Source organism: Malurus melanocephalus, unplaced genomic scaffold (genome assembly GCF_030028575.1).
Source record: "Malurus melanocephalus ecotype Western Australia unplaced genomic scaffold, MMel_1.1 scaffold_704, whole genome shotgun sequence".
Lineage (NCBI taxonomy): Eukaryota > Metazoa > Chordata > Aves > Passeriformes > Maluridae > Malurus > Malurus melanocephalus.
Genome location: NW_026623936.1, coordinates 261270 through 274026, shown reverse-complemented (window position 1 = coordinate 274026; position 12757 = coordinate 261270). Strand labels below are relative to the sequence as shown.

At 58.6% G+C, this 12757-nt stretch overlaps 1 protein-coding gene across 4 annotated transcripts in view; it reads left to right on the top strand.

The window, feature by feature from the left end:
• The first annotated feature begins 36 nt into the window (after positions 1-36).
• The window catches only part of RAB37 (RAB37, member RAS oncogene family), a 15635-nt gene continuing 2914 nt past the window's right edge, over positions 37-12757 (top strand). Inside the window, exons 1-6 of one of the 4 annotated variants that reach the window (XM_057384382.1) lie at positions 37-149; positions 5678-5788; positions 9968-10078; positions 12037-12078; positions 12199-12265; positions 12352-12404. In XM_057384382.1, coding sequence (XP_057240365.1) covers positions 90-149; positions 5678-5788; positions 9968-10078; positions 12037-12078; positions 12199-12265; positions 12352-12404 — 444 coding nt within the window. In that variant the 5' untranslated portion in view covers positions 37-89. Of the gene's footprint in view, positions 150-5677; positions 5789-7870; positions 8061-9967; positions 10079-12036; positions 12079-12198; positions 12266-12351; positions 12405-12757 lie in introns of those variants that run through there. The other 3 variants (XM_057384384.1, XM_057384383.1, XM_057384385.1) reach the window with 3 other exon arrangements.

Genomic DNA, 12757 nt, shown 5'->3' with positions numbered 1-12757 from the left:
GGGCGGGCGCTGCCCGCGGTGCTGAGCAGAGCGAACGCTGTCCGCGGTGCTGCAGGAGCGGCCCCGAGCTCCCAAAAACCCCCCCGGCCATGGGGGCCCGCGCCGCCGGCCCGGGGGGGGACGGCTACAACGAGGCGCTGCTGCACAAGGTAATGCCGGGGATGCGGATGGGGATGGGGATGGGAGCACTGGGGAGGGGGCTGCAGAGCGGGTGCGCGGAGCTGGGCGCCTGTTTGAACTTCCCSACAAATTCCATCCTTCTGCAATCCTCGCTCCTCGTCGCCCGGTGGATCCGTCTGTCACCCCCATCCCGGCGGGGTTCGGCGGCAGCTCTGTGCCCCTCGTGGGGGAGCTCGCAGGGGTTGGCCCCGGTGCCAGCCGCATCCCGGGTGATGGTGGGCAGCGGGGTGGCCGGATTCGGCGTGTTCGGGAAGCCGGGAGKGCTGGAACGGGGCCAGCCCCGCGGCACAGCCCGCAGCCGCCCTTCAGCCGCTCCCGCTGTCCTGTGCRTGCTCGGGGCGGCTCGGGGGCAGCTGAACCCCGGGGCTGTGCTTGCCAGAGCAGCCTGAGGAGCCGGGATTTCCCTGCCGTGAAACAGCGCTGTCCCAGAGACTTCCATTCCTGCCCTTCTTGCTTTGAAATCCTTCTCTTTTGCGGTGTTCCCGGGACTGTGTTTTGTAACTCCCGGGACTGTGTTTTGTAACTCCGATTGCACCGACGGTGCTCAGGGTTGGTGGCGTCCCTGCAAGACGTGTGGGGCTCAGGATTTGCGGCGGGGACAGCAGCAGCGGGGCTGCTTGCCCTCTGCTGTCAGGTGCTGCCCTGCAAGTCCTGGAGTCATGCAGGAGATGCTGATTTATGACAGATCCACCCAGCACTCCTTCCTGTTCTCCTCACACTGCTTTCCCGCAGTCCCCGGTGACGGTGCAGGAACTGGCACCTCCAGGGAAAAGCAGGGGTGGGACAAGGCAGGGGGAAGGGCTGGRGCTCTGTGGATCACTCTTCACAAATCTCAGTCTGTTCTGGGTCCTGCTGCACTCAGGGCAATGTGCCCAGCCCCTGATTAGCAGAAAAATATCAATTACTAGCAGTTCTCATTTCTGTTGTACATGGAGCACGTAGGACATGCCTCCAGGGATGACTGGAGAAACTTTGATTCTTTGCAAAGCCTTAACTCTCTCTTCTCCAGCGATGAGCTGCTGCAGTTAAGGAATGACACTGGTGGAAATGAGGCTCTGGGCAGAAGATCTGCCCAGGAAAATAACCACTCCAGTCCACATTCCCTGCTGTAACCCTTGGTATTTTTCTGCTGCTCCTGGCTGGGCTCCTTGTCTTGCAGAAACAAGGCTGCTCTCACTCCAGGGAATTGAGGCAGCAAATAACTCACTAGATCTTGTGTCCGAGCAAGCAATCACATTTCAGATGTGCTGAAAACCCCCAAGAGAGCTTCACAGTCTGGAGATGAGGATCAAATGRTTTCTGGTTGGTGCCTAACCCAGGCCTGGGGAGGAAACAGGCCAGGAGCAGACCAAAGCAGGAACAGCAGAGGTTTGYTCTGGGCTGTTCCAGAAAAGTTTTGCTTTATACAAAATGATGAATTCTGCTTTCAGGTGGTTTGACCCATTGCTAAATCATCCTTCCTGCTTGATTCTTGGATGCATTTATCTGGAGCAGGATCTGGGGGCACAGGGACGTGCTCCTCGGCTGTGGTTGATCCAAGCTGTTAGCAGGGGGCTGCAAACAGGGATCTCCTGCACGATCTGAGCCAATTTTTGTTTGATGCAGCCTCTGCCAGGGCCGGGACCCAGCCGGGCTGGCAGAGAGCCCCAGGCTCTGGCTCAAGGCACTGTAAAGGTCTTGGCCATGGTGAAACAGTGCCTGGGCAGGTGGGGACAGCCCTGAACTGTCCTTGCAGCACAGGACAGCCTCTAGCATCACCCAGCAGCATCCAAACTGTCCTGGAGCACTGCTTGGAGCAGGGGGGAAGCAGCACAATTTTGTACAGAGACAGCAGGTTAAAAATCAGGTTCAGGACTGAGAGTCTGAGCCTGAGTGAACATGAGAGTGGGGTGAAGAGGAGCTGAAAGCAGCCACAGCTTCACCCTCAGACATCTCCCAGGGCCATGTCCCAGCTGAGCTCTGCAGGCAGCTGTGCTGGGGGGCACGTACACATTTGCCACAATCTGTTGTGATAAATCCTGCTCACCTTGGCAAAAACCTGTGGGTCTGGGGCTTCRGCAGCTCTCTGACAACACCACAGYKCATGGAGGGCACTTCTCCCYTCCCTGCATCCCCCTGGCTGGSGTTTCACCCTGCCACGCTTCCACTGGCTATATTTAGCTCAGGTCCAGGTTCTGCATGTTAAATCTCGGAAATGAACTGGGAAGACAACCCCAACCCACTCGCGCTGTCCCAGATCTGCTCCCGCTTGGCTGGCACCGGAATTGCAGCGGCCGCCTCCCTGCGCTGCCTTGACAGCCGTGCAGAGCCTCTCTTCCCTCAGCAGGTTTGACCAAAATATCTCTTTTTCTCGCTGGCTGCCAGCACGGGGACGGGAAATTTGAATTGCTTTGCCTTGTCTCTGCAGCCCATGCCGAGCCAGCAATGATTTTRACTGGAAGTGAATCTACTTCTGAATTAACCCCAAAACGACTAATTCACGGTGTGGGGAGGGATGTTTGCTCCTTTCCTAAGGCAGAGCAGGCAAAGAGGAGGGTGTTACATTTTTTTTGTAGCTTTTCTGTGGGGCTGTGGGGGGGTGGAGAAGTGGGGTTACCTCTGCTCACCCAGGGGCAATGATTTTCTTTAGCTGGAAACAAAGATTGCTCTGATGGTGCTGGGACTCAGCAGAGGTGACGTGGGACTGTCACCCAGTGAGTCTCCAGATCTCGGGAAGTTGTCCCTTTGTGCCTTGCCCTGGCACTGCTCCATCCTCACGCCACAAGAGAGGAACAACAGCACCGAAAAGAATCTTGCAACATTTTACTCAAGTTGCCCATACAAAAGAAAAAAAAAAAATCTGGGGAAATCCTGGGGGACTGAGAGGTGCRGGAGAGGTCAGTCTGTGATGAGGGAAGAGTCAGGACAACTACGGAAATTTGTCACTGTGAGACTTTGCTATCATGACTCAGCCATGTCCAGTCTGAGGTTTCAGGGGCTAACTGGTCACATCTTCCCCACAGTGTTTTTTTTTTTTTTTTCTTGTTTTTTGTTTATTTGGTAACCAGGAAGGCCACAGTGATTTCCACTATGCTGTGCCTCCACAGAGCCTGTGAGCTTTTCCTAAAGTCATTAAGAATATCTCTTGGCTGATCCAGGCCAACTTCTACTATTATTATTAAGTCATGAAGCAATTCATGAGTTGTCTCTATTATGAATCCCATTTAAATTATTAATAGAGGAATCTGCCTTTTATACATGTTCTCTGTAAACCCTGGGCTCTGGAGGCTTTCTGGTGCTCATTCCARCCAGCTCTTCTCYCTCCATAATTAATGCTGCTCTCTGCATTAACTGCTCCCAAAGACAGCGCTGCGGGGTTCACCCAGTCTTGTTGCACATCCCAGCACGAGTATTTTACTGGAAATAGTGTGCAACACCAAAATAGGCAGCATTGAGGGGCAGGAGCCCCAGAGTAATGAATTCTTKGAGTTTTTTTCCTATCCAGCTGCTCCTGGGCATATCCTCTGCACAGGGAAAGGTTCTGGGCCCTAGGGAAAAGCCAAGGCGGGGTTTGGGCAGGGAAATTTCCCCTGGGAAAGGGGTGACCCAGATCCTCGGGCCCAGAGGTTTCTGCCTCCCAAAATGCCCCCGGATCCCGTGCAGGCTCCCAGCTCACGAGGCTGCTCTGAAAGTACAAGTGACCTGCAAAAGCCCAGGCAGGGAGGAGGGAGGAATCTCTGCCTGCGGATCAGGGCACAGGTTGCTGCCTCTCAGCACACGGGGCTGTGCAGCAGCCTGCATCTGGCAGAGGTGCAGGGTTCCCTCCTGCCAACAGCTCTGCTCAGCGGGTCAGGCTCTTCTCAGGAGTGGTTCGATGTTTGGGATGGGTTTTTTTTTTTCAAAGAAAAGTGCTGATTCACTGAGGAGAAGGTTCACTGGAGTGTATCGGTGTGAACAGGCTCCATGCAGGTTGTGGGGTGATGCTTCATGCTGATCTCCTGCCAGTCCATGTCCATGTGTTGTTTGTGGTCCCCAAGTTCCTTGGCTTTTGCTTTCAAATCACTTTTGGGGGGTTTGTGGGCGGCAGAAACCATGGTGCCAGGTGCTGTGGATCCCACATGGCCTCCCAGAGCATTAATCTGGCTTTGRTCTGCTGGGGCTGCTCAGGCACTCRATTAAACACATYCCTGCACACTCAWMCTGTGYTTYACAAGGGGGATRCGCAGAGCCTGAAGCGGTGCCAGAGACACCCTGGGACACCTCGGGATGGGAGAGGGGACTGGACATGCACAGAGGCTCCCCTGGATATTGGGGAGGTACTGAAACACCTTCAGGGTGGGGATGAAGGGCTGAAGTGTCCTGGGATGAAGCAAAGCTGCCAGAGCTGCCCAAACACAAACCAAGGGGGAAAAAAAGAGATGCAGCTGAGGTGGATGCAGAGAGTGGGGAGYTCAGCCCCAGCACTTCACTGGCTCAGCCCTGCAGCCTTGGGGGTGGCAGGGGACCAGTGACAGGGAGGACACTCAGTGTTTGACAGAGCTGCAGCTGCAGGAACACCCATKCCCTGAAAGACAGCGCCAAAAGCACTTGTGAGCAAGAAGCCTGTTAGCAGAGTGTTTATTGTAACTTGTGTCCTGTGAAAAGGTCGAAAGTGCCTCTGTTTCCTGAAAGGATGGGAATGTTTGTRTCTCTGTGAACAAAACCAGAGGGGAAGGAGGGGCTCAGTTTGCACTGCAGGTCTCCCTAAGGTCAGRGATTTGGAGGGACACGGGCAGGAGCAGGAGGGAAGATGAGCTTCCCAGGGATGTGGTGTGGGTACCAGGGCCATGCGCTGGCAGTGTGGGAACTGCTCAGGAGGTGACAGCTGTGACACACACACAGATCCCTTGTCCTTTCTGCTCAGCGGTGGGAGCGGTCTGGAGCTTCCCTGGGAGGGATGGAGAAGCAGAGGGACTCTGTGATTTCAAACCCATCCCTTTGGAGGAGGGAGTGCTGCTGCTCCACGGTGTTACAGCAGCACAAAGGCAGCCCAGTGACCCGGAGAGGCTGCGTGGCTGTGGCAGCAGGAGATGCTCTCTTCACTAAACTGTTTTGGATCCAATCCAGTGACCCCAAAGTCCTCCCAAAGAGGTTTTCCAACAGGGCTGCGTGACCCATGGCTGCTTCTGCCCAGCATCTCCCCAGGCTCCTGCTCACTCTCCATGATGGGCTGTGCTTTGCTTCCCTTCCATCTTTCCTCTCTTGGACAGGGTACAGTGGGGCTCAGGCCTGAACCTCATCCCAGAGCACATTTCTTTAATTAAAGACATGGACAGAGGGTGAAAATTCCTCCCTGGGCAGGTGGCAGGACCAAAAGGAACAGATTTGGGGCTGGGCTGGTCCCTCCTGGTCCTGCTGCATTCTTTGCCACATCCTCCCAACAACCTCTCCCGAGATGTCTGTCCCTTTCTGCACACTGTGCCTGCATTTCCCCCATCACCTGCACCTGCACTGACACCTCTTTGCYTGGTCCTTGCAGACAATCCTGGTTGGAGACAGCGGCGTGGGGAAGACATCTCTGCTGGTCCAGTTTGACCAGGGCAAGTTCATTCCTGGCTCCTTCTCCGCCACGGTGGGCATCGGGTTTACGGTAAGRGCCCAATTCCTGATCCTGGGCTGTGCACTCACCTTGGGGAGCAGCTTTATTTGGGGAATGAGAATCTATGAATCTGTGGTAAGCACAAAGAATTGGACACTTTGMTTTGGTGCTGTTGGATGAGGGGTCTGGTTTGGCTCAGTTCTCAGCACACTTTGGGCTGTTGGGAAGGGATGAAGAATGGGTAAAGCCCCACATCCCAAACCCCTCAGTGGGGCCGTGTCTGAGCACAGCCTTTTCCTTCACACTCGGAAAGATGCCTTTGGAACAGCGCTGCTCTGCCAGGGAGATGCCAGCCTGTGTCCTGCCCGTGTCCAGCCYGGGGCCCTGGCGAGAAGTCAGGCAGATGGTGACAGAGCCTGGGAAAAGCACTCGGCTGCCATCCAGAGCTATTTGCAGAGCTGCCGCGGGGTCTCGAGTGGCTCTGATGTGTGTGTCCCCTCTCCTGGGAGAGCTTGGGACAGGGACAGTGCTTGGGACCTCGCTCCAGGGAGACTGACATCCCTTCAGCATCGTGACAAGGCTGGGGCTCAGCGAGGGGCTGGTACCCATGGGGATGCCTTTACCCACAGGGACTTTGTTTTTAATCCAGGCCAAGGAAACAGGGAAATGTGGGACCAGTGGAGGGGGTCTGGGGCCAAGCAGCCCAGGGATCAGCTCCAGGGGTGCCCCTGCAAAGCCCTGGGCAGGCAGAGGGGGCTCAGCCTCCCCACCGATCTCTGCCAGCTCCCGGCTGCCTCGTTTCTCCTGCAGCAAATGCCAGYGTGTGGAAGCGACGCTCAGCCAGGCATTTTTCCTGCCCAGGAAATTCCATGAGCTCCAGCACCGTTTGCCACATCCTTCCAGCCCCCTCCCCATCTCTCTGCAGGAAAGCTCAACCACTTCCAGGATCTCGGAGTGCCTCCAGCCCGCAGCTCTGGGCACTTCCCTAGCCCAAGAGCATATAGAAACTATAAATCCTCCTGCTGGGTCTGAGCGCAGTTACAGGACTGGAAATACAGGTTCTATTTCCCGGGGGGCAGTGGAAGGCTTGGCTGGTGCGGGAGCCGGCAGCCCGGGAAGGCGCGGGGGCGGATGCCATTCCTGATGGCATCTCTGCCATCGCACCTCCCACGGACACGGGTGGCCTTTGCCCGGAGACCAGAGAGGGGCACAGCCCTGCGCTGGAGCACGGCACCCCTGAATCCCAGGGGTGTGAGTAGGGATAGGGATGCTCTGAGAGTCGCCCCGGTGTGGGGTATATGGGATATCCCAGGGCAAACAGGTCAGGGAGGGCTCAAGGCTCCTGGCCGTGGAGTGGTGTCTGTAGGGCTGAGGTCCTCTGGCAGCTGCAGTGCAAGGACTTAGTTGGGGTTTTACAGAGATTTTGGATAACACAACAACCCTCTCCATCCCTTCCCGCACATTCCCGTGCTCGAGCTTTTCMCGAAGCGCAGAATGAGCTGGGCCCCAAAGGCTGCTGTAGGACGCGGGGGGCTGTGAGCAGCCGGGGGGAGCGGGGGCTTGGCGGCCGTCCCGGATGAGGCACAGGCRCCGCGGAGCCTCCTCGCCGCAGCCCGTGGCTTCCGGCTAACGGCTCCTGCTCCGCTTCCTTCTCGGCTTCCCCGTGCCCTGCTGCTCGCCCGGGACCCCGCTCGGCACCGGCGGGGCTGCAGCAGATGGGGCGAACCCCCCACCCTGGGGTGGCAGTGGGAGCTGCCGTCCCCTCTGTSCCGGTGTGGCAGGGTGGGATTTTGGCAGCACCGGGGGCTCCATCCCTACACCCCTTGAAGGACGGAGGTCCTGTTAATTTGTGGAGTGAGCAGTTTGTCCCCTCCTCATCSATGTGTCCGGAGGGATRTGCCGGGGYTCTGCCCGCTGTCCAGTGCAGCCGRGCCCGTGGCAAACCCAAGCACCGCGGTGCCCGGGGTCCGCGTCTGGGGGTGCAGCGGGGCGGGTTTCCACCCTTCAGCCTCTTTTTCCTCATCCCATGTCCGGCCTGGGCAGGGAGGCGGCCGGGGCACAGTCTCGGGGGTGGCATCGGCCGGGGAGGAGGAGGAGGAGGAGGAAGAGGAGGAGGAAGGCGGGTGGGGCTCGGCTCCCGCTGGCCCCGCGGCGCCGGGACTCGGCCGCTCCGCTCGGACGCACCATGGGCGGCCCCGATGGGGCGGCGGGGATCGGAACCCCCCCGGCGGGGAGCGGGGACGCCCCGAAGGACAGCGGGGAAGCCCCGAAGGGCAGCGGGGACACCCCKGCTCTGCCCCGGGACTACGAGCTGGCCGGCAAGGTGGGAGGCAGCGCGGGGTGAGCGGGGATGGACCCTCCAAGATGCACCGGGGGGAAGATTTGGGTTTGCCCCCGGCTCGGGGGAGACAGGGAGGGGTCCAGGAAGGGTCCCGGGGGCCTCCCGCTTCCTCCCCTTCTGCGATCGCGCCCAGAAAGCGGCCGCTAGACGGGGGAGGAGAAGGGGAAGGAGGAGGCAGCCCCAGCTGATGTCCCCAGCCTTCTCTGCCCCGGGAGTGCCCTGGTCCAGCAGGTGCGGGGATGGGGATCCTCCCTCCCAGGGAGGTGGAGACCGGGGGTCCCTGCCCCGGGGCGGGGGTTCTGTGTCCTCYCGGGGRCTGTCCCYGCCCGGCGGTGGCAATGGGAGGGAYCAGCTGCAGGAGCAGGGCTTTGGGGGGCTCCCGGGGGAAGGGGGCATGGCCGAGCTCTGTCCTTATTGCCCCGTCAGACCCTTTCAGGGCAAGGGGGGGTTGCCAGCCCAGGAGCAGTGCCCCCCTTGACACAGGGCGGGGGAGCAGCACCCCATCCAGCCCACTGCAGCACCCCAAGGGCTCTGAGGTGTGATCATTTGTACCCCGGACCCAGCCCAGGTCCCCCCTAACCCCCCCGCAGCACCCACCTTGCGAATGTCTCTGCACCCCTGCCAGGCCTCGGGGTGGGGGTGGGGGGGGAACCCCCTCTTCCTCATCACATTTTGGGTGAAGATTTCCCCAGGAAGCACCTTCCTGTTTTGGGCAGCTCAGGGGAGGCATGGGACTGATAAACCTTTCACCCCCAAAATTGCACATGCAGCCTCAGGCTGAGCCCAGCACTGATGGTGTCAGACCTGACAGCTCCCACTGCCTCGCTGAGCTGGTTCCAAAGCGGTCCTGCACMCTGCCACCTTCCCCAAAATGCTTTTATTCCTTTGCCTTTATCCCCCCCTCTGACTTCTCTCAGTGTAGGGCAATTTTCGTGTTTGAGGGAGAAAATCAGTTTTTTAARTTGTTCAGAAGCARAACTGCACGGTGTTCYCAGCTGCTCTCCAGTCCTGGGGAAGGATTTGCCCAGCAAAGTGAGGTGACAAAAGGCAGAGCATTTCCAGCCCCCAGCTCGGGCATTTGCTGTGCCATCCCTGTGGAAAGCAGCCGTGGCTCGCTGTGTTTGCCTATCTCAGAGGCAGCGAGACTTTTCAAGCTCCAGCATCCTGGCAGGGTGGGCAGGGGGGATGAACCTTCCTGCTGGAGTCCTGCTGGCTGCCGGTTTTCATCAGGGGCCAGATGCAGCCAGGTTAATGATTGCTGGGCAGGCACAGGCTCCGGGTAAGCAGGAAGAACACGGCGTCAGGAACGCTGCGCTTATGGAGCCCAGCATCGGTCCTGGCTGCCGCCTGCCCGGGTCCGGCACTGCCGGAGAGCCTGGGCTGAGCCTGTTTGCTTAGCAGGAGGGGAAAGGCACCGTGTTTGCTTTGGTGTCTGCAGCAGGCAGCGGCAGGGACAGAGTCCCGGACACGCGGGGTTTGCCCAAGCCACGCATCAGCCCTCGGGCAGGGCACACCCGGGTCAGGGGCAAAGCGTGGGCGGAGGTGACTCCGCATTTTTGGGAGCGGTGGCTGCTCCTCCAGGAGCCTCCTGGGCTGGGGCACGGCCGGGGGTTGKCCAGGAAGTATCTCTTCTTGCCTTCACAGCAGCTCCCCTCCTCTGCTCTCCCCCTGTTCCCCGGCTGGGGCTGCTCTCCTGCCCTGTGGCTCTGCTTGGCTGCACCCTCAGGGATCCCATCCCATTCCAGCTCCCACAGAACTTCCCAACCCATCGGGACCAGCCCTGGGGAAAGGAATGAAAGGAGAGAAGGAACCGGGGTGGGCTCAGCGCCAGTCAGGGGTGCTGCTCCCTCCCTGCGCTGCTGACGCCTGTCCCTGCGCCCATCTTGCAGGTGATGTTACTTGGAGACTCGGGCGTGGGGAAAACCTGCTTCCTGCTCCAGTTCAAAGACGGGGCCTTTCTCTCCGGGACGTTCATAGCCACCGTGGGCATAGATTTCCGGGTGAGACCACCACGGCTGCCGGCCCCTCGCCTCCCTCAACCCGCACCTCAGCCAGGACGGGGTGCTGGGGAGGGGGAACGGGGGGKTTCCAGCCTCTGTACCCCAATAATCTCCCAACCAGCAGCAGGTGCTTGCAGGAACGCTTCACCCTACTGATAGCATCACCTCCTGGCTTTAAATCAGCAAACAACCTGGATTTTGCCCATCCCAGCTCTGTTCATGGGCTGGACAACCAGCACCCTTCACCAGCTGGGCCAAGCCCAAAGGCTGTGGGGGACAAACACTGGTTTCTGTCATTTCATGCCTTGGAAGGGCTGAGATGGGCTRCAGAGGGGTTGTCAGGGTCGCCAGGATCTGTTTAAACCCCCTCGCTGCTCTCTGCTGAGCGAATTTCCGCTGCAGGCTCACTCTGGGGATGCAGGGAGGCACAGCTGTGTGCAGGAAGTCACGGGGGTGTCCCCGGGCAGGGCTGTGCCCGCAGCCGCTGCCACGTGTGGAGCGCGCTCGGTGCTTCCTCTGCCCCCGCAGCTGCAGCTGCTCCTGTTTTCCGCCACTTTTGCTGCGTTTGGATTGTGGGGGCTCGGTGAGCAGGGGCTGGATGGGAGGGGAGGGGAGTGGGTTTTATTTGGAGGGGCCATGAGGCCTGTCCTTACAATAAAGTCATGAAAGAAGGAAAATCTGCCGTGTCCCACTGCTGGGCTCAGTGCTGGTGTCCCCAGRGGCGATGCCAGCCCGCAGGTACCTGCTCTGCCTCGTGCCAGCGTCCCCTCCAGCAGCTCACGGCTCACTGCTCTAGGTAATCTCCAGAGCCTCCCAGGGCACGTTTTTGTTTTATCCAGCCCATTTGCTCGAATGCTGTCATCCCCACATGGGCTGAATTTCCATTTCAAACAATTCCAGGCAACCAAATTATTTATAGGGGTCTTCTCTTTCCAGACTCAACCCTCCGAGTACGATTCTTTAAGAGTCTTAAAATAGCTTTTCAGTAACTTTTGCTTTTCTTTCTTCTGCCCTCTGGAGAGAAGCCCCTGTGCTTCCGAGATGAGAACAGCGATTGCTTAAGCCTCAATAGCTGCCTTCCCAGCTCACTTAGAAATGCCTCCTTCCTWTCCCAGTTCCAGCCCAGCTGCCTGGCTGAAAACCATCCTGACCCAGGAGATTTCYTCCTGCCATGCTGGATAAAGCTGTGTGCTACAGGCAACCCCCCCAGCTCAGTGTTTACAACCACTTGTAAGAACCAAGCAAGGCTGCAGCAGCAAGGAAACCTGATTGGGGCCCCCAGCATCACCCAGAGCGTGTCTTCAGGCAGTTTGTAGCATCCAAAGCCATTAAATTACTGCAAACAGGCCAAATTTTTAGTGCAGAATTGGTTCCTCAGTGCCTGGAGCTGGAGAATCCGGGCAGAAAGATCAGGGCTTTTTGGTGAGCAAACATAAAAGCACACCAAGGTGTTGTTAATAAATGCAAGTTTATGTGTGGTTCATCCAGACTTCCCCACTTCCCCTGCTCTGCCAAATTTCACGGGGCTGCTGCAATCCCAGAGTTTCCAGGATTCAGAGTGGATCCGTGTTTCCAGGATTTGCAGGGCAGCAGCATCATTAACTGACCAATTAGGGGATTCAGAGCCACAGGACAGGGACTGTGGCTGTGGGAGATGAGCGACGCATCGGACCCAAGGCAGGCTGGGACATTGCTGTCCCRTCTCTGATTCTGCTTCTCTCCACCCTGACTTGCGTGGATTCTGCTCTGGGATTTCCCTGCAACTGCCAAGCAGGCAGGATCGGGGTTTGTAGCAATGAGGTTTCAACATCCAGCCCCACAGGCAGCCTGGCATCATCCCACCAGCCCGGGGAGAGCAGCTGAGGGGCTGTGGATCGCCAGCTCTGTGCCAGGGCTGGCTGGCACACTCCCCAAGACACGCTTTGGGCTGATAAACGTGCTCTCCTTGTCTCCTGCAGAACAAAGTGGTGGTCGTGGACGGGGTGAAGGTGAAGTTGCAGGTGAGCTTTGGGAGGGGGGAAGCAATTCGCAGGTGGAATCCCCCCTGAGGCTGAGCACAGGAGCAAGCCCAGCTCGGGGAGGTTCCTCTCCCCTCTCTCAGCGTGGCGGTTTCTCGGCAGATCTGGGACACRGCAGGACAGGAGCGCTTCCGCAGCGTCACCCACGCCTACTACAGGGATGCTCAAGGTGGGTTTGGGGTCCCGTGGGGACTGGGGGGACCATCCCGAGCACATCCCTACAGTGTGACAATGCCTCTGCCTCTTCTCTTCCAGCCCTGCTCCTGCTCTATGATATCACCAGCAGGATGTCCTTCGACAACATCCGTGTGAGTCCCRCCGCGGGCTGGGAGCGTGTTTCTCCCCGGGGATCGGGGTCATGGCTGTCCTGCTTGGCTGGCCGGGTGTTTGGGGCGGTTGGGAGCCCGTTTTACCCATAGTACGGGCTGTTCTGGCCAGACCCAGCCAGCCAGGAGCTCATCCCAGGGCACCTGGCTGGGTGCTGCACGGCTGGGTGAGTTTTGTTCAAGGACATGGTGAATGCCTGGAGGGGGAAAACGTGGTTTGGGAAGGATGTGAACCACGGCTTGGGCTGCAGCCAGGAGACGGGGCGTTTTCAGGACTGCTCGCCTGTGATGCTGGAATAGTTCCTGTGCTGAAAAAAAGTCATTATCTGTCCTCG